General features: G+C 41.7%; 1 protein-coding gene and 1 long non-coding RNA gene across 5 annotated transcripts in view; one reads left to right on the top strand and one right to left on the bottom strand.

The window, feature by feature from the left end:
* The window catches only part of LOC109280370 (uncharacterized), a 65,978-nt gene that overhangs the window by 2,766 nt on the left and 41,850 nt on the right, over positions 1 to 21,362 (top strand). The gene's annotated exons all lie outside the window — the stretch shown is intronic.
* Positions 1 to 21,362, bottom strand: part of CXADR (CXADR Ig-like cell adhesion molecule) — a 68,367-nt gene that overhangs the window by 24,805 nt on the left and 22,200 nt on the right. For 3 of the 4 annotated variants that reach the window (XM_006270098.4, XM_019476268.2, XM_019476267.2), the window contains exons 2-3: positions 1,612 to 1,781; positions 46 to 250 (exon numbers count right to left, since the gene is read on the bottom strand). In XM_006270098.4, the coding sequence (XP_006270160.1) occupies positions 46 to 250; positions 1,612 to 1,781 (375 nt within the window). Of the gene's footprint in view, positions 1 to 45; positions 251 to 1,611; positions 1,782 to 11,670; positions 12,364 to 21,362 lie in introns of those variants that run through there. The other variant, XM_019476269.2, reaches the window with a different exon arrangement.

The following is a 21,362-nucleotide window of genomic DNA, read 5'->3' as shown; positions in this document are numbered from 1 at the left end:
AGGGTGTGGGAAGGGAAGAAAGGGATGAAGAAAAATATATCTTACCAAGCACAGTCAATTGTATTTTTTGGCTCTGAACTCCAGGAGCCTTCTTCACTTTACACTGGTATGTGCCAGTGTCTGTTGACTTTAGATTTAGAATCTCTAAGGAGGCATCACCAGATTTTGGATCAGGATTGGAAAATTGCATTCGTCCATGCATGCCTTCATAGTAATTACTATAGACCCTGTCTACAGTATACATAATTATCTAAAAGGAAGAAAGAAAAAAAAATTTTTCAAGCAGATCTGTAGATCAAATATTGGAAAATAATCTCAATTTATTTCTTCAAAAACTGGCCAGCCATTACTTTTTTCATGATTTTAAATAAACTCAGCCCAAAAAAAGCATGCAGAAAAAACCCACATGACAATGTTTTTGGTGTGAAATGAAACATCTCAATTTCTAGAGCCAAATATCTCACTGATAAGCCAAGATTGGCTAATATCTTCTAGCTGAAAGAAAAACATCATGCTACTTGTGCGCTACAAATCTCCATATTTATTTATTACCTTTTTATGTCACCCTTCCCCCAGAAGGTTCAGGGAGGCTTACAGTAAGAGAAAGTAAGTCAAAGAAGAAAATATTAAAACAAGAAGGCAGAAAACACTTAACTGCCCCCCACCCATGCAAAAAAACAGTGTGTCACTGCTGCTCTCCTGCCTCTTAAGGAGAACATCCTCCCAACCCACCCTCCCAACCTACATTCAATAACTTGGTAAAAAGAAAATGGAAATTCTTCCTACCTCTTTTCCTTTCCATTCCTACCTAACTCTGGGGAGTCCTCCCTCCAAGGCCTTCCCTCTGTTTTTGCCCCCCTCAGAAATATCATAGCTGTCTCCAAAACCTAGGCATCCTCCCCCTACCAAGGCAGCACATAATTCAATTGAAAAAAAGAGAATAAAATAGGAGATCGTCAAACACTCCACTATCTTCCCCCCAGCATTATCTCTGTCCATGCCAAAGTGTGTCCTTGAGCACTGATCATGCCAGGGGGACCGGCAGCCCCTTTTAAGCCCCCGTTCCAGCTCAGATGGTCATATGGTTTGCCTGCTTAGTAACTCAGCCCGTTCCCTCTCCAGTTTCAGCCCCAGAGTGGGGAGGTCAGGAAGGTAGGGAAAGTTAGAAGCCCCCAAAGGGCTTCATCTAATATTCATCCATTCAAAGGATCAGTTCTAAGGAGATTAGCATGTCATGAATAAAACCGAAAGTTTTTATTTATTTATTTATTTATTTTTGTGGCAAATGAGGATTTGTTTAGTTTAGGACAGCACTATCTCCTGTCAACAAAATATGGAAAATAATCTTCATCCTAGTACTTTTTTATTTTTAAAAACCACTAGTCCATAACAAGCAAGTACTGATATTTTTAAACAAATACTTATACTCATATTTTTATTATGAAAAGTAAATACAATCACCAATGTTATGACTGTTGCTTCTTAAACAAGATCACAAGTTTTCTGTCTTGAAATTCAAAAAAAGGTTTGATGTAGAAGGAAGGATTTAATTTATGAAGCTTTTTTTACAACTAGAAGTTAAATTGCATTTGAAAAGCTCTGTCTACTCACAGTTTGTTCATTCTTTTGATTATCTATTGGTATTAAAACCCATTCGATATCTAATGGGCCTTCATCTTCTTGTGAGAGTGTGAACATACATGGCAACGTAACTTTCTCTCCTTGAGCTTTTTCGATCATAGGCTGGTCAGTTGGAGTTATTTTTAAGCTATCTGTTACACCTAGAAAGAAAAGTGGTTGTGGAAACAAAGCATTAAATATCTCATAATTCAACAACCGAAACCAAAACATATCAATAAACATTCTGTTTTCACAATAAGACTACATTAGTCACAAACCAAGAATTTCAAACAGGGATGTCTAAAGCCAAATTTCTAAACGCTTCCACATCTAAATGTTATTCTAGTATCCAAAATACTGAGCACCCAGCAACTTCCACTGAAGTTAATGTGAATATCGGAAGCTCCACTTCACTGAAAGTTACCTTATTTCTGTAACAGCCTAACCTCAGAGAAACTGAATGATTAAATGTACAATACTGGAACTGTTGGCAAATAAACAATATTTTTTGCAGAGCCCATCTAACAAATGCCGTATAGTGTTGCTAAACTACAAAGCAAATTTTTAAACAGTGTTAATAATTAAACCCAAAGTCAGCTAAGTAATTACTTGAAATGAGGACATAGTTACATCCTTTCCCATATCCTCAACTCCAACAGGTCATAGCTTTGTGCAAAAGTAAATGCAAAATGACTATGTTCTTAATCCTGAAACATTTGACTCTTAGACATTTTCATCTGAACAACAAATGCACATCCACAATTTTAGTACCGTAACTGCATAAAACATACTGCTAAGGTTGGCTACTGCTGATGGGTATCAAGCTACACTGTTATATTAGTTGCAAGGCATACAATAGTTTTGTTTTTAAAGGAATGGTCAAGTTAAGTCTCTTCCAAAAATGACTGCATTTTTAGATTTAATTTTTAGGTCAGCCTTTTCTGCTTGATTCTTTCTTTGGCGGGGGGGGGGGGGGGGGGCGGCGGGATGGGGACAGAACAAAACAGAGTTGCATGCTTGCATATTAATCTTAATTTGCATGGCATGCCTAAAGAACCGCAAGTTTCCAAGCCAGATTCTGTTCAGTTTAATGTAAAACACAAATAAACACAAACAAAGGATCAATATGGAGCCAGGAATGGATTCCTATGCTGTGCTGGATCCTGCTGTTCCCTGGCATGATGCCAATTCCCTTGCCATGGGGAGCCAGAGGAACCCAGCACTGGCTTGCAAGTACAGAATTTTTACTTGTTACTCTGTTCTAAACAGTTTCTATTCCTCCTCTTGGAATCCAGTAAATATGGTAAATCTACAACATGTGCATTCATGTATTTTAATGAAGAGCCAGACCCAATTTGATAAGAAAGCTTACAAACTGAAGCCCTTCTTCCAGTTTGTACCGTGATACTCAATCAGGGTGTCATGAAATATTTTTTAAGGCTACCATTCAATAGTAGTACTGTTACATGTGCAATCACCTACAGATGATGGAAAAGATAAAGCCAGAAAATTCAAAAAGGAATCCCTAGTGGCAAAAACATTCTGACCTGCTGTGGTTTTTGTTGAGCTCTTTGCAACAGAAGAATTGTTTCTGTATTCAAAAACTGAGCTAAAAGCTAAGGGTGCTTGTACACAAGCCCGGATGCTGCTCCCACATGCTGCAATTACAGCATGTTGGAGCAGATTCAATTAATCAAGCCTGCTGAAGCGCTCCAACCAACTTCCACATGTTCCCCACGCTTCAAAATGGCGGCAGGGGTGCTTGTTGACACGCTTTAATTAAAGCGCCCCCACTGCCAGTTTAAAGTACGGGGACATTGATACACAAGATACTGCAGGCATTTTAATCAGAGTGGCTCTCAGAGCCACTCTAATTAAAGCACCCTGCCTCAGAGCATGTGTAAGAAAGCCCTAAGAGTCTGCATTTTCCAAGGAGCACCTTGAGTCTAAAAAGGATAAGAACCACTGGTGCAAACTATGAAATGAAATTTTGCAAGTCCAAAAATTGGAAATCAGTTGCTCTGTGACATTATCTTACTAAAAGTCAATGTTAAATGACCAGAAGACTAAGGTGTAAAATGTTTTGCAATGATAAGTGCACATCTGATGCAAAATTTCCCTGGTGATTCCTAAAAGGGACAACTCTGACACAAACCATGCCTTTAGGAACATATGCATTGGGATTAATCTTCAGTCTTGTTCCAAAAAACTGAATAGTGTCACATTCAAATGATACTTTAAATAGAGTAAGAGCTTCAGAGGAAGCACACACTTTGGATGAGAACCACTGAGATTTTAAAAGTACCAGAATACTGAAGATAATTTAATTTTACCATATTATTACACAGATGAACAACTCCAATAAGAATTTCACCTCTAACATCTACCTCTATTTGACAAAGCAAGTTGTTGCTTACAAAAGTTTATTCCTCTGTCAATCTGTTTATAATAGATGTAGGCAACTTGCAGCATGCATATCAAGTCGCATGGGCAGCCTCTGCACGTGGCAGAAGTCAGGATCAAAGAGGGGACAAGCAACATGGTGGCAGAGAGGGCAGGAAGCAGAAAAAAGCAGCAGATGAGGCAGAGAGCACAGAAAAGGAAGCAGAAGGCAAAAGCAGCAGATTGGACATGGAAAGGAGATCAGAGTAGCACTTAAATAGGATGCAGGGCTAATTTGTGGCACACTTGCCCAACATGCTAACAGACATTACAGTAAAAGTATAATGCCAGATCCCAACAACTGTGCTTCTTGCCATGCCATACATGTATAGCAGGAGGTACAATTGTGAGCTCCTGCATCAGATCCCATTGCACCATATTGCTGGTTCAGGGGGAGCTTTATCCTGGGCTATCCCTGTACCAGAAGGTAGCAAGCTTGGCTCCCAGCTGGGAGAGCATATGATGCACTTCTGTGGCTTGGAGCCACATCAGCTGATCAGTCTCAAGTCTGGGAACTGTACCATGTCCTTCCCCAACTGGGAACCAAGCTTGCTATTTGCCTGGGCATGGTGCACTCCTCTGGCTGGGAGCCAACTGACCGGGACCTCCAGCCTCTGGAGCACACTGCAGTCTTGAAAGGTTCCTGCTTTCTCTAGAGGTGGGGCACTGGCCACACATCCAATTACAAGCATAATAAGAACCAGCCACAAAGTTACTACACTTATTTTATGCAATAATTTTGTGACTTATGCCTATTTTTTATCACACCATTGATTGACTGAACACTTGGCCAGGTTACTACTTAAAACATGTTTAACCAGTTAATCATGTCTTAAGTGGAAAGTCTGTCCGGAGCCTATGATACCGCTCTGCCCTGCCTTCTGCCTGACTTCAGACTAACACAGCAAATTGTCCCGCCCCATCCAGTTATCAATCATGTTACTCTCCTTACAACAGGGGTGTCAACCCCATCTGACCCCACAGCCCATATGAGGGTCATGGGACTGGGCTGTGGGCTGGACTGGTTCCACAGACTAGTTCCACACACCAGAGCCAATGCACAGGACCAGTCCAGTGTATAAATGTGGACCTACACATGCACTGGCCCCAATCCTGGACTGTAGTGCTGAGCCCACATGGGCCACATGCTGCGTAAGGTGACTGGGCTAGACCAGCCCTGTGCTGGCTCTGCTGCAGGCAGATGGTCTGTGGGTCCACCAGTGCACAGGCCCGGTCCAATGTGGGTGCTGCATGCAGCGCAGGCCCTGGACTGGCCTCCCCTGCCATGTGCAGTAACTGCAGCACTGGGCTCAGCCCAGTGTGCTGCAAGCCATGTGCACCAGATAGGCTCCACGTGCCACATGCAGGCTTGGGGCTTGTGCATGTGGCACGTGGGGTTCTTCCAAAACCCACAGGCCAGATCTGGCCCATGAATTAATTGTATCTTTGGCACCCATGCCCTAAACCAACCTCCAGTTATTTCACGGCTGTCATACTGGTAACCTGTGAGTGCTTAAAACACAGACTTGGCAGCCAACTTTCCTACTGACCTGTGATGGGGGAGACCAAAGGTTTGCATGTTGCTAGCACAGCCAGGGAAAGGGAGGAGGTGAGGTGCCCTTGGCATAGCCCATGGGAGTGGGGAGGGAGCCTGTGCATTGTGCACCTCCCAGTCACAGTCAGATAGTCCTGAGTTAATAACCATTTCTGAATAAACATTTCAATTTCTGAGAAAGCAAAGCAAGAAGAACATGACAAGATTTTAAAATAGTATTTTTTCTTTGACATGACACAACAAATCGACAGTTTAGCAAGAGGTCATACAATACACAGAAACTCAATTTAAACATTTTTCCTGAAAACTAGCTTCCAGCTAAATGATGCCAGTCAATGCAAGAACATCTTTACCAAAGTACATCTGCCTGGATAAACAATGACCTAGTATGGTTTGAAGCAGCATACAATCGCCAGGCCAAATCCTGTTAGCACTTTTTTTCTGGAATTGGGGTTAATTAAGTACAAATAACATTTATTAATAAGGATTTCTGCCCACTGTGGGATGGGCCGAACTCCCGATTCGATTAAGACTGAAATATTACTTGTTACGGAAAAAACACCTGCAGGTACACAGCCAACAGCTACGTGTCTAACAGGCATTCAAGGGATTCTAAAAGGAACAGTGAAATATACTATGTCACTATTGCATTTTTAGTTAAAACAATAAAGGAAAGTCTATATGTGAAGAAAAAACTTTAAAAATACATTTAGCTGTATCCTAACAAGTTTTTACAACTCTTGTTAAATGAATCTAGACTAATTGCCTCAGTTAGACTACGGTTTTCAGAAGGCAGACTAGCAAACATCCTCTCTGAATTAAACTACTGAGGATGTCCCAACTTTCTTCTTTCTCCACAGTGAAAAAGATCAAAGTGACATCCTCAAGTCCACGGAGCAACAACTAAAAAGAAAACGTATAACCATGTAACCACAAGCTGAGGGTTTGGAACAGGCTCCCCCAGAAGTGGTAGTCATCCACCCTGGCAATCTTCAAAAAACGTTTTAATACCGATGTTTTGGGATCATTTGATCCCAACAATCTTTCCTGCCCACGTGCAAGGGGGCTGGACCTGATGATTTGCAAGGTTCCTTCCAGCCCCTAACAACTATGAATGTATGAAACTTCCTGTAACTATGCCCCTTCTCCCTCCAAAAATAAATAAATAAATAAATAAATAATTGAGCAATATTCATAAAAGAAATTTGGAATTCAGGTTACACTTAGAAGTACAAAACATATGAAAGTAAAGAAATGATAATGAATAGAATGAAACAACCTTTACCTCTGCCCCACAGTGACACCTTACTAACAAACAAAAATAGTGGTTACTGGATTTTTAGTTCCAGATTAGAGGACTACTTTTTAAAAAAAATGTTAATTTTTGTGACAGGTTTTGTTTTAGGGGTGGGGGAGGCAGTTAAGGGCAAAGACATGTTTTGGATGGTAAACTATCAAGAGCGCTGTTATCCCTAAAAGGATAAATAAAAAGAAACATTGGCTTTCTCTTTAAAACCAATTTGCAGGTATTTGAAGCCTTATCTAAATCCCCCTCAATCCTGTCTTCTCCAGATTTAATAATCCCACATCTTTTAAGCCTTTCCTTGTAAACCATGTTTCCCAGGCCTCTAATCCAGGGGTCGGCAACCCCCTGGCACGCATGCCAGAGCATGGTATAAATGAGGCCATTTTGCTCAGTGCACCACAGTCAGCCTGGGCTCTGGGCAGCTGGTGCTGGCCACAGAGCCTGGGATGATTGTAGCAGGTGGCCAGGAAGCCGCAAGCAGCCCATGCTCTGTGACAGGCAGGGCCCAGGCCAGCTGTGGCAGGCAACTGGGAGGCTGGTAATAGCTGCACCAGGCTCCAGACCTCCAGCCAGGCTCCATGACAGCAGCAAGTGTGTCTCTGGGCGCATGGTGGGGAGGGTCTGGGGCAGCGAACCTCTACCTGCTTGGAGGTGCACATGCACCTTGCTGCAAGCAACAAGGATCAGGCCCCTCAGGGCTCCTCTGCCATCTGTCCCTGGCATGCCAAGTTGAGTTGTGGGTTAATTTAGGGTGTTTTTGGCACAATGGCCAAAAACATTGCCAACCCCTGCTCTAATTATGTTTGTTGTTCTCTGCTGGACTCTTAATTGCTGACAGCTTTCATGAAGTGAGAGGCCCAAAATTGTTCAGATTTATCTAGCTGGAGGCTCACCAGTGCCAAATAGAGAAGAAGAATCAGTTTCCTTGATTTTCAAGTGATGCTTCTATTAAATACAGCATGCTATTTGTCTTTTTTTTTTTTTTGCAACAAGAGCAGTCTTGGCTCATATTCAGCTTCTGGGCTACTATAAACCCAAGGTCCTTTCCTGCAGTATTGCAACCTAGCCAGTCATTTTCTAGTCAACTTATCAAGATAATTCTGTATCTTAATCCTACCCTCCAGAGTCTGAAACTCTACCCAATAGGTGCCATCTTATGCTAAGTGTGCATTCAATTCCATCCTGCAAATCATTAGAGAAGATAATAAACAATACTAGATCAAGGACTGACCCTGCGGGAAACTCCTCTTGATACCTCCCTCCTGACCAGACATTGGGCATGATGATCCAATTAGGTATCTACTGTCAGGAACCCACAGTAATTGGGTGGTTTGTGAAATACCACACATAGGTGGTGCCATGGGTAATGCCTGTGTATACTAATGTGAACCAGAGTTGGATTTGCTATGTGGTCTATGGATAGTTAAAGATAAAATATATGTAGTTATCTCATTTGTATGAGCTATGGTATTTTTATGATTTTGCTGAGAAAAGGGTAATGATTAAGGATTCACATCCAAAATAGCTATACTTAATGACTGGCCAGACTGACCCTTGAGGACTTGGTCCATGGTCTAAGACACATGCACAGACCTTACAGACAATGGCAAATTTATGTTTTAGAAAGACTGTAACAAGAATGGCACCTGCAAACAAGCTATTCAAAGACAGACATTTCTCACAGTTAGAGTAAAATCAGTGAAAGACTAAAACACTCTCTCTGATACTGATTTAGGCTAAAAGGATGTAAGCATTAATTTGACAAGTGTGATTCCCATCAGATGTTCACTGGAAGCAAGACATTTATATGAAAAAATATGCTTTCTAAGATCTAAAGAGAGCAATGTAAATGACAAGATAAGAAATCGTACTTAAGCGAGTAGTTTTTTCTGAACAGACAAATGGTGTCTAGTTTCCAAGGCATTGGATTCTTTAGTCCCTCAAGTCTTAGCTGAGCAACACATGCTAACTGTAACAGAAACTCTGACTGGCTCAGAAATAGAAGATGGAGGGGTAAAACCAAATCATAGCTCTTATCTCTGTCTGCAACATACAGTTACGGAAGCTCTCTGATATCACACTTCATATGGATGGTAAATTATAAGACTATTTGACCAAAAAGGCTGGCCTGTTTTTCAGAGGAGATCTCCAATTTCTGAGCACTTGCCAGATGTGTAAGTGTGATTCTTAAGATGGCAAAATCTCTGCTAAGAGCTGGCAAGACAAAGCTGATAAAGCTGAGGCACAGTAGGCCAAGGAGTTGTTCCCTTGGCAAATCTCAGTCTGTTTTCAGTGGTCAAGCAACAGATGGCAGAGAGGGGCTCAGGGCTGAAGGACACTCTTGAAAGCCATGGGAATGTTCTGGATTGTGTCTCAAAGGTGCAGCTGACAATCCAGGGCATATCCACCTTTCTTTCACCTAGACTGCATTTCCTTAGTTTATTAATAAGAACGACAAGGGAAACAGTGTGAAAAGCCTTGCCAAAATTAAGATACTACCCTATCCATGGAGCTCATCACCTCATCGTAGAAGGAAAGCAGGCTGGTCAGGCACGCTGCCTACAGATGTTGACATGACATGATTTCACTATATGAGACTAAGGAATGAATCTCTGAAAGAATCATCAAGAAGTGACAGAGTAATTTATAGAAACCAACTTGACCAACACATGAACTTCATGCAACAGCTCAGGACAATATAAAAGACGATGTCAAGCTTTCCTGCACTGCATACTAAGCCATCATGCGCACATTATGACAGATGGCATCATGGCAATGTTTCTTATCAGATACAGTTGTACAAAATCATCCCACCTCTGTAGGGAAACAGTCTGTCTGTTACAAGAGTGCATTTCTCCACATTGTGCATATTAACACACTAATATGGTGCTTCAGTTCCTAAAACAACCAGACATGTTGTGCCTTCAGGTCTGATGTGAGCTCCTCATCCCAACAGGGAGTCTTCCTTTAAAAATGTTTCCTTTAAAAACAGACAGAAAGGGCAGCCCTTTGTACATATTGGATGAAGGCATCTACCAAATCACACAGGATCAAACCAATACAGTAACTGTCTCCCATCTCTGAGTGCCTCCCCAGAGTAAGCTTCTTGACTGCATACACGTAAGAGGAATAAAAGTGCAAGCAATCATAAGGCCCAGACTACTGTAGTCCAGTGATGCTTGACCTTGCAGAGATTTGAACTGTTCCTTAAGGACAGAGGTGTCAAACATATGGCCCACAGAGATCTGGCCTGTTCAGCTTCTTTATCCAGCCCACGAGGCTACCAGAGGGCATCAAAAGTTGGGAGGTATGACTTGTCCCAGAATCTAGGACCACTTGGTCCTGCTGGGGTGGCTCACCACTGCTGCCCCTCGACTTGTTCCCTTGGGCCCACCACTGCCTCTGGACCCCTTGCCACTGCCACCATGGTGGCCACAGTGACATTCCTCAAGTTCCAGGATGCATCTGGGCCACAAGGAGCCCAGTGGTCTAGATCTGGCCTGGGGCCCAGGTGGGTGTGACACCCCTTGATAAACCTGGGTTCACTGGACTCCACTGCTTCAGCCAGGCAGGAAGCAGAACATAGGCTGACTGAGGCAGTCTGCGGAGCCACTGAGATGTGTGCACAGGGCCCCTCTATCCAGCATCAGCACTGCAAACTCTCTGCTCTTCAAGAGCTCAGAGTCTCCAGGTAAGTTCTTTGTGGTTTTTTCTTTTAGTTTTTTTAACCAGGAAAACAAACCCTGGAGAATTTTCCCGGGATCATCTGAATATATGTGCACTGCCTAAGTGGGAATATTTTCCTACCCCTTGTTGTCCAAGATACATAGCCATTAACAAGATTACCTCAGTGATGACTATCAAGAATTTGAACAAAAGACCATTGTACAAGTAATGGTCTTGACTCACTACAAACCATAAGTATTTCCTATGGGAAGGTCAGATGGTTATATAAAAATATGCAGCCTTAAGGTTAAGTGATACAGAGTAGTCCCTCTCCTAAAAAGATGGTACAATGATGGCTAGGGATGCACTGGTAAAGAATTTGGGGGCCGATACTGATAGCCGATATTAAAGGAGGCATATCAGCAGATACTGATCTGATTTCCGATTCAGCTGCCTCCAGCTGGTAAGTCCATTGTGGTGGAAGGGAAGGGTGGAGGGAAGGGGCAGGGAGGTACAGATCAATGCCCCCCGCAATGAAAGAGCGGGCAGAGATAGGCGCTGCCGGGGGGGGGGGGGGGCCAGGACGGTGGCACAGCTTGTGGGGTGGGGGCAGCTCCCATTGCTGCTTGCACCCTGGGAGGGCAGGTGGGGGCATGTGCCCCCAGATCTGCATGGCATGGGGTGGGCTGCAGCTGTGGGGTGGAGCCAAAGCTGGCGCTGCACAGGGCCCGAGCGGGCTGCAACAGCACTGGGAGGAGATGCAGCCACCCCAAATTTCGCCACAGCTCTGCTCCCAGCCCCACCCCGACTTACCAGCTGGAGGCAGCTCTCCACGCTGCTGGCTCTGCTCCATGCTGCGCTATGGCTAAGCACTGCATGGGCATTTATCGGCCAAATTACTGGCCCCATCCAGCCGATATAGACAATTTTCTTTATGTTGTGCGGGCCGGCAGCGGTCCAAGGCCCTTTTTCGCACAGCGGGCTGTGGCCAGCAGCCTGGACACGCCGGGTCGGGGAAGGCAGGCAGCACGCTAGAATTAGGCACGGAAGCTTAGTGGTTGATTTAAGATTGTTTACTTACACCGAAGATGGTCGCGGTGCAGGCAGGAAAACTTCGCTTACGTTGCAGTTTCACTCGACTCGGACAGAGTTCTGGATACACTCACACGAAGTTTGCTAGGCTTCGTGGAACTTGCGCGCAGGGAAGGGTACGTCAAGGGATTAGGCAGCGACGGGGAGAGGTGAGAGGCTGATCAGACCCCTACAGCCTTCTTGATATACACGCTGGGTCCAATAGGCTCCGCAGCGCTTAGAGATCTTCGCGAGACGTGAAGTTCTCTTCCTCCTGATAGTCGTGGAGTCCTCCAACTTGGGCGGAAACCGCTCAAGCCTCTTATACGGCTAGCAAGCCAATCGCTAGCCGCCACGTGGGAATAATTTAGAACTAGCCAATAGCAGGACACAAATTTGCATGCGGGTGGCGGGAACTCTTTGCACCGTGCATTTCCCTTGTGCAACCTAGAAATGCACCCTGCAAAGAAAGCTACAAGCGGCGGGAAATAATTTAGCAGTGCCGAAGCACACACAAAACAAAAATCACACCCTTGGGTTGTGACATATATCAGTACTGATCAGATATTGGACCAATGTATCGGTGCACCTCTAATGATAGCTAATGCAGCAATCTTGAACATCAGTTTGTAAATGAGTGCTGAGCTTCTTTAAGTCCAAGATGAAGAGCAATCCTTCTTTCCTCTTCAGGATCACAGCGTAAACTTTGTGCAACCTTTTTTCCTGCAGAGGCACTCCTTTATGACATCAGCTAGAATGAAAGAAATCACCTGGCTAAAGCAGGTGAAGGGAGAGAAGGGAAGGGGAAAATGATGTTGGGAAGTAAGTTAAACTAAATCAAGCCCTAGGGCTGGACTAGATGACTCCTTTCCAGCCCTACTTCTCTACGATTTCTATGATAAACAAGCTGGCAGATCTACCATTAGGTCCCTGACCCTGGAAGTACCACACTTGTTTCAGACAAAGCAAAAAGGTCCATGAAATCTGGGATGTTTCAGACAAAACACTTCAGGTTCAAACACCTTCATAAAATTCACTGTAAGCACTTAGTTATAATACCACTGTCCCCAAATATTAGATCTTGTCTCCAGAAATGGAAGAGCCCCTAGAAATTCAAAATAGCATTATGAATTTTGAAGAACACAGGAAATAACATTTCCCTCTTTTGTGAATCACCTTTCATTCAAAATATTTCTAAGGCTAACATTTTACATTGGAAAAATTAGTTATTTCATCTCTTCATTTTATTTTACAGTTTCTCTTATCAAGTGTACAGGACAAAATTTAAAAAAATATTTACCTAGGTGCATAAATCCAAATTTTTTAGGAAAACATCTATTATTGTAATTGTGACCAGCAAACCAGATTCATTTATTCCTGAAGAGTCAGGAAACACATACAAGGCAGCACATAAGAGTAAAAGGCAGCAAAAATAAGAGAATAATCCAAACAAAATAGCAAAGATGTAGCAAGGAAAAAACAGAAAAACCTGTTCTAACTTTAAAAAAAACCCTAAACAAAAAGAAAATAAACCAGTATTAATAAGAACATATGATGGAGTGGAGATGACCAGTCCAAAAAGAAAAAATGGGAAAAGATAACATGAGACAAAATGTGAAAACAATAAAGGGGAAAAAATACAAGTATGGCCCATTTAAGTAAGACAAAAGTAAATTAATGCCATGGTCATAAATCCCTGCATTTCTCTGGAAAACATCCAACTTAAATTTGGTGAATTTGGTGTGATCAAGATTAAAACAAATGGCACAATATTGCTATATATTTAGATAAGATAGTTATCTAAAAATGAAGATAGTTATCATTTAAAATGACACTTAAAAACGAAGAACTCAATAGGCAACAGTTTAGGTCTTAGTTGTCAAAGAAGCTTCTCAGTTTACCCATAACTGATTTGTGCTACAAATGCTATCTATTTCTGAAAGTCTTAAACAACAAAGTAACATTTGGCATACTGTTGGTGACTTATAGAATTGCAATGTCAGGAGTCATACAATAAAATCTCTTTTGTGCAGTAATAGTTTTAAATTGCTTTTCAATGTGAAACAGAGCAGAACAACCACTAATCTTGTAAATCAGATATGGCTTAAGGCAATTCATAGAAAGCATTACTGCACAAATATTGTACAATGTAGAAAGCAAAGGATGCTGTATTGTGTGTCTGTACAGGAATCCAGTGATTGAGCTTTCCGTTAAACTTAAAAACTAAGAAATCTAATCATATGATCATAATGAAAAAGGGACACCTAACTGCCTATATGATGCAATTAAAATATTCAATGTGGATATAAAATCATTCTTATAAAAAACACCAACACAAAATTGTAAAACATCTCCTGTACTGTACAGATTAAAGCTTTGAACAGTTTCACGTACACTTAAAAAAGGATTGCAACTTCATTATTTTTTTCAAGTGGGGGTGGGGAGGGAGCCTGTTTATTCACCTACAGCAATCCCCAGATGCAGGAAAGGGGTCAAAGCAAGATTTATGAAGAATTTAGGCACCCAACTCCAAGAATGATTCAAAACAGCTTCTGCCTGACCTCCTAGGCACCTCAAAATTGGACCTCTAAGAGCATGCCTGAAACATGCCAGAAACACTGAGTTCACCAGAAAGTACAGTAGTCACACCCTTTCATTCAAAATCTCAATTGGACAGGGAAGTGGTGGCATCACTCAGTTACTATACAACAGCTTAGAGAAGTCACCCAGGAAATGGGGAACTGAACACACTGCCCTTCTCAGCCAGAGATCGTTCAAAACCCCACTTTCACAACTAACTGGAGCGTCCTAACCAACAAGGTGACAAGAAGCATTCTCCACCCTTCATGTTGAACCTATGCCACTGTTCATGAGAGAATGCAAAACTCATACAATCAGAAAATGCCTTCACAAGAGGAAACATGGATTAGTAGCCCAACAAAAAGGACACTCAGCTGGGAGAGGTGGATTCTAATTTCTGTTCTTAGAATTATTTTATTCATCTTTTAAAACCTAAAATACACAAACAACTATTTCCTTGTACCATGCTGTCAGACATGAACACTGTAGGTTCAAAACCTGGATTCCACTCAAACGAAGAGAGACAGGGAGTTAGAAGTGAGCAGAATTTGCAATTATCTTTGCCATGATCCAAAAGAGTCCAGGTTGTTGACTTCTGGGCACAAAGCAAAAGCCTTCTATTTGCTATCATGATTAATAAAGCTGAGGGAGTGAAGATTTCTGCTGGTGTTTTAAATTCAATTTCTCTTTGCATGATATAATGGCAGAAAGACTGAGATAACTGGATAAATGCAATTTTTAGTTTATGTATGCTAATTAAAATAAATACAATTAAGTTTTCCCACCAATAAGTACTCTTCCCATTTCACAACTCTGGTTAAAATTCCTGCAGCTGGACTCTTATTAGGCTGCTTTGCTTTAGTTCCCAAGTGTCCTCAACCCTTTAGATCAGAGAGGACACCAACATAGCTCAGGCACCCCCTTTTCCAGAACACCCACCTTGTCAGCCCTGTGGGTTAACTGTAAACCTCCAGGGACAAACAGTGGAAGCAGTCAGAAATACAGGTTCTGTAAAGGTTCCAACACACACACACACCCATGCCATGGGCTGGATGAGTTTGGTAAGGAGTTCAGAATCCTTCCTTCCTTGCACACAACTGCCCCGCCCCATAATCAGTGCTACAGTTAAAAAGGACTGCTTTCCTCTACTCCTGTCCTACCAAGGCTTTTCCTTCTTCCTTGCAGGTCCTATGAGTTCCCCTGATGTTTAGGTTCTGTTAAGACATCAGTACTAATGTCCAACCTTTGTTCTCTCCAAGTTCTTCTCCTAGCTCCTCCCCAAATGTTCTGCACAGAAGTTAGAGAAAACCAATTTCCCTTAGAATTATTCATCCCATTCTCCTATTATCTGGAATCTGGTGAATATATCGTATGGCCCCGGCAGTATTTTGGTAATCTTACATGAGTGGCAGTTACATGTAGGGACCTCCTGAATTCAGTGAGGATCCCCCCCCCCCTGCATTTTGCAGGCAGAATACAGTGTCTGGCACCATTTTGCAGGTGAAGCACACTGTCCCCCACTACTGCCCCTGATTGGCCAAGGGGCCCTCACCAATGATTGGCTGCAAGAGCTGCCTGTCATGGCTTTGCCCCTAACTGCTAATTGGCTGTGCAAGCTATCCATCATGCAGACCCGCCCTTCACTGCTGATTGGTGGAGAGGGTCAGGGCCACATGATAGGCAGCCCTTACAGCCAATCTGTGGTAAAGGGCAGGGGCGTAAGTCATCTTGCCAGCAACCCTTTGAGTGGGCAGCTGTCACTCTCCCATTCCCTGCCTTGGCGGGCTGATACAGCACCCTGAAGCATTTTATTTTCTGTAGGGTTTTTTGTTTTTGTGGATTTGATAGGCATTGCTTGTTTTTGAGGGCAGTGCTGGATTACCACAAAATCCATGAAATCATGATTTTGGTAGGTTCCTAGTTTTATGTAGAAGACATTTGCACCAGCATCATTTACATTAGGTCTGTATATTAGTGAAACTTATTCCAGTGTACAAAACAGACAGGCAAGCAGTGCCTGTGAAAAAGAATCAGCTGTCAGTATACCTTACCACTACGTGGCACAGAAGCTGGTGCACTGAGCCAGTGATTCTCAACCACAGAACCCTTGCCTACCTTGAGATCCTTTCAAGGTTTATGCGGGCTGCTGCACAACATTGGCACAGTTAGGTGTGCAAAGGTGATTCACATGATAAACCCAGATACTTGAAACAGGAAACTGTTGTATATTAAAAGCAGTGCAATGCTTTAGGAATCAGAACACATGGCAGAGGTGACATCTTTTACAAAACCAACTAGACGCTTGCAAAAAAAATTCTATTGCTTTAGCGTTTTTATGTAGTAAAAAATGCTGGCATTTTCCAAGGAGTGCCTCAAATCTCAAAATGACAAGAACCACTGCATTGAGCAAAGACTGCAGTAAACGTGAACAAAAGTAAAATTACATCAGTGTAATACTATCAGGATTCTTTTAGGGATTAATTCTAAGCTTTATTTGGTAAAGCTGCTTCAGTAAAAAGGTTACTACCATCAGCTGTCTACATCTAGTTTACACCAGTGTAAACATATATCCTGGTTCTGATGCATTCAATAATTCAGCAATTTCATATCCAGAATTCAGGCTAAACTCTCCAAATCACCACAACTTTTTACTGTGTTAAGGGACCATCCAGGAAAAAGAAACTGACACAAAAACAGGAAATGATGAAAGTTATGTCCATCTCTGCATAAGGCAGACTGAAAAAGAAATTATGTTTGTAGTATGACAGTCTTAGAATGCAATTTTAACAACAGAAAGCAAAATTTTCACAGTTCAATTTTATTAAAATTGACAGCATGCCTGAGCTGAACGATTGCTGCTCTTGTAGTTTTGTTTGCAGCTTAATTCCCAGAAAGTTACTTCTCTTCAGCAAAGGCAAAGACAATCAATGATAAGATGCATTTAAACAGTTTAACAAATTATACAGACTTTGATACTGAAAACACATGTCCATGTGCTTAGCTTTACTTCTAGAAATTGGAGTTAAGGGAACTATTCAAATGTGAATTAACTATATGCACATTTGCAGAACGAATTCCTGAGCTGGCAATAACAACATGAAAAAACAGGACTTTTCAAAATACTCAGACTATCAAAACAAACAAGTGAAGAGCCAGTAACTTTTTAATCTAGGTAAACTTCCATTCTTTTTGTATCAATCCTTGTGTTGCCAATTTATCTTCACATTCTTGAAGCTCTTGTTCCTGAACTGAACAAGTTGCTAAACAAGTTTCCTAGCAACAACAGTGGTTGACAACCTTGCTCTACAGGAACATAGTTATCAAGTTCAGAGGCACGGAACATTTGTATTCCTTTCATTACCATAGGAAACTGAAGAGCACTATTCTTTTTGCGCAGACACTACCTACAGAAGTTATAATAGGAATTGTCAATAAAAATACCAGTTCAGGCATGGAGTTTTATCTATTCTATTGTCCAAGGTCTTCAGATTCCATTGGACAACCTCAAAACTTATGTTAGTAAGTTCGGTTGGACTTGGACACTAATTTAAATGACACAACATGATCTAGGTCAGCCTGCATTTAAGTAAAAGCCATATGAATTCCATCAGCAGCTCTACATGGATTTAAATGCACATAGCATGAAGGACAGTACCAGTACTATGGTTTCAGCTTCATAACAAAAAGCGGTATTTTTTTTCTCCTGTGCAAGCAATATCAGCATTGACAAAAAAAATAAATAAAAAGACTGAATGATGGAACCAGCTACAAGGTACAGGACCTGAAAGCAGCAAAGCACAACGTCAAATAACTCTACCTCTACTCCTTTTATGGCTGTTTTCCTTTTTGCTTCCACTCAGCCTAATACAATATAGCAGTTTACTGAGTGATCATGTAAATTTTCATTTATGTGGACCATATATTAAGCTATTCATAGCCACTGAATGACAACTTGTCCTGGTAGTGTTAGAGTGAGCAACAGCATATTTTGCCTTTTGCATATTTTTTCTTACCATGTTGCATGTATTATGCCAATAATGGAAAGAAACTAATTTGGCAGTACAATGTTTTTAAAATGGTGACAAGCAAAAGTGGAGTTGTGTCCTCCTTTGCTTCCATAAGATAAATCAAAGTTGCTGGAAAAGGCTAAACTAAGAAGTTCAAGGTCTAGCCAGCCTAAACAGTCACAAAGGAAAGTTCTGTGCATTTGAAGGGTTATGGAGAGTTTTTCTTTTATTTTCTTTAATATATACACACACTTAAATCTTCGCATTAAATGAACTTCTAAGGTGAAGTATCCTTGTCCATGAATAATGCACCTCATAGTTGGGTAACTACATCAATCTCTAATTAAAAGAATGAAATATGGGTTAGGGATTTACATGCATATTTCCTCCATTGCCTGTGAAAAGTTTGGGTATCTACATAACTTCGTTCTGCAGGCATAGTTAATTCAAAGTTGTAAACCAAAAATATCCTCTTCATTTTACCTAGGAAGAGTGAATCTGTAGAGGGAAGAAATCCTGTTGCACCACTGTTGGCACAGGTTTTATAATAGGGATGACAAACATGCAATCTTTGGTTCATGTCAATCCAAAAGAAAAAGAGCAGGAGGTGAGGAAAAAGCTTATGCCTAGTTTCCCCATCCCCATCTCAAGCACTTACTTTTTTGAGCATTCACAACATCACAGATGAGGCACAAATTCACTCCATGCAGCAGCAGCAGGACATTGGCCACCACCGTCCCCCTGCTTTTTCCATGGCAGGTTACAGTGTTGTCTTGTGTGTGTGTTAGAGTTGACTGTTTAGTTTGGCTAACAGGTTAAATAATGGATTTTTTGTCTATAAGTATGTAAGGGGTGAATAGTGGGAGCTGGGAGAAAAACTGTTCACTAGGGTGCCCCAGGGGAGGACAAGGAGCAATGTCCATAAACTGTTAGAGGATGGTTTCAAGTTCGATGCAAGGAAGGACTTCTTTACAGTAAGGGTGACCAGAAGCTGCAACAGACTTCCCAAGGAGGCGGTGCAGTCTCCAACCTAGGAAATCTTCAAGAGGAGGCTGGACACACACCTTGCTGGGATCATTTGATCTCAGCAGTATTCCTGCCCAGGGCAGGGAGGTTGGACTTGATCTTTCACAGTTCCTTCCAGCCCATAATTTCTATGATATGATAGGGATGATCCTGCCTCAGACAGAGGGTTGGACTAGATGAGCTCTGAAGGTCCCTTCCAGCCCTACTCTTCTCTGATTCTATGAACAAAAAAACCTCTGGACCACAGCTCTTTGTCTTCTGAATCCCTAACCTCCCTCTCTCCCACTGACCCTCATAGCACCAGACTGCATACTATTGGGAAAGCTTTTGTGTGAGGAACATTAAATGCACCCATTTAGATTAGACATGTTTTAAACAAAACCCACCATTATGGCCTTGTCTAGGACTTGGACCCAAATTCGACCCCCTATGAGGTGGAGTAAATAGCATTTTGGGCTACTTAGCCACGTTTTAGAGACTGTCACATTTTTAGCTTCTCTCATTCCTGCTTTCCTGATCTCCAACTATTCCTTTTTTCACAGACAGCCCCTTTTCCACCTTGTATTTTATCCCTGTTGTCTCCTTCTGACCTTTATTTTTCTCTTTCTCCCTGCTGTCTTCCCCTGCCCCTCCCCTGCTTATCTCTTACCTATTTACATTTTCACTGACATCCTATACTTTTAGCTTCTCATTCTTTGGAGTCTCAGACTAGCAGAGCCTGAGGAAGGGAGACTGCGCCTGAAAGCTTGCTAAGAACTTTTTTCCAACTACTTAGTTGGTCTAATAAAAAATATCACCCCTAACTAAAGAACCTTGCCCACCTTCAATCTAGGCAGACATGGTTATTTGGGTAAATGTAATATCTTTTATTAGACCAACTGAATAGACTAAATAAATATAGTCTATATAAATATAGTCTATTCAGGCACATATTCAGGCAAATATAGTCTATTCAGTTGGTCTAATAAAGATATCACATTTACCCAAATAACCTTGTCTGCGTATGTCCTCAGACCAACACAGCTACAACCAACACCACCTTCAATCTAAACACGTACACAGATCATTTCCAATTTTTAATACACACTTTCTGCACACTATATTAATGGCTTTAGATGCAACCAATATTGCTATACTGACACTGTACAGTTCAATGAAAATTTCCTGTTTGAACATGTTATGCAAAATTCCATGAACAGATATGATAATCACTACATTATTGCAGCGAACAGCCATTTGTGGTCAGATAGCTACATTCTGCTTTCAGTCCCCTGAAGGCATTTTCTACCACCTTTCTGAACTTGCATGTATTTCTCTGGGTTTTTGTATTCAGGTAGAGGTCACAAACAGCTGCAGAAACATACATGCAGAATTACAAAGAAAGCAAACAGCCCATCCATGGCAGCAACGTTCAGCAAAAGAAAGAATTCCCCTATGCTTTGCTCATGACAAGTTTAAACACCCTGAGAAGCTTAAGATTATGTTCACGTATGTATTCACAACCCTACCAAAATGTTTTATGACAGGTTTCATTACCACTAAGTAGCTTGAATCACTCTACACTTGCATATACCTGCATTTGATGTATGCATATAGTGTGGCAACTCCTAAGTTTGATGGCTCTTGCAAAGTCTAAAATTCACAACTATTTAAACGACTGACCATGCACCCCTGTAACTTCAAAGGGCTGCCAAATCATTATACATCACAGGCTTCCCAATGTCAAAATGATGTCTACATAAACAGTAACTATTCAAAGTAAAACATTTCTAAAGGATATCTACCACTATTTTCCCCAGAAGGAATGTTATGTTTGACATTCCAGAGCTGGTTCACAAAAGAGGTATGGTAAAACTCATTTTCATCCTGGAGTTATAAGCAGCACTGGGCTACTTTCCAGAACAGTCTTTGGTTGTGAGCCAAAACAAAAAAGTAACGGTCCAATTGCTAACAACAATCTGCAACAAGCGCACACGTTTGTCTACTCCAGACAGTGATTCTACTGTCATACACAGGTTAATTCCAAAATCCATCAAATCTCAAGCAGTCTACAGGGACTGCTACAACATCCCTACCACCTTGCAGAAAC

This window comes from Alligator mississippiensis, chromosome 1, assembly GCF_030867095.1.
Source record: "Alligator mississippiensis isolate rAllMis1 chromosome 1, rAllMis1, whole genome shotgun sequence".
In the NCBI taxonomy this organism is placed as follows: Eukaryota; Metazoa; Chordata; order Crocodylia; family Alligatoridae; genus Alligator; species Alligator mississippiensis.
Note: the sequence above shows the minus strand (reverse complement) of the source record. Positions and strands in the feature narration are given on the sequence as shown.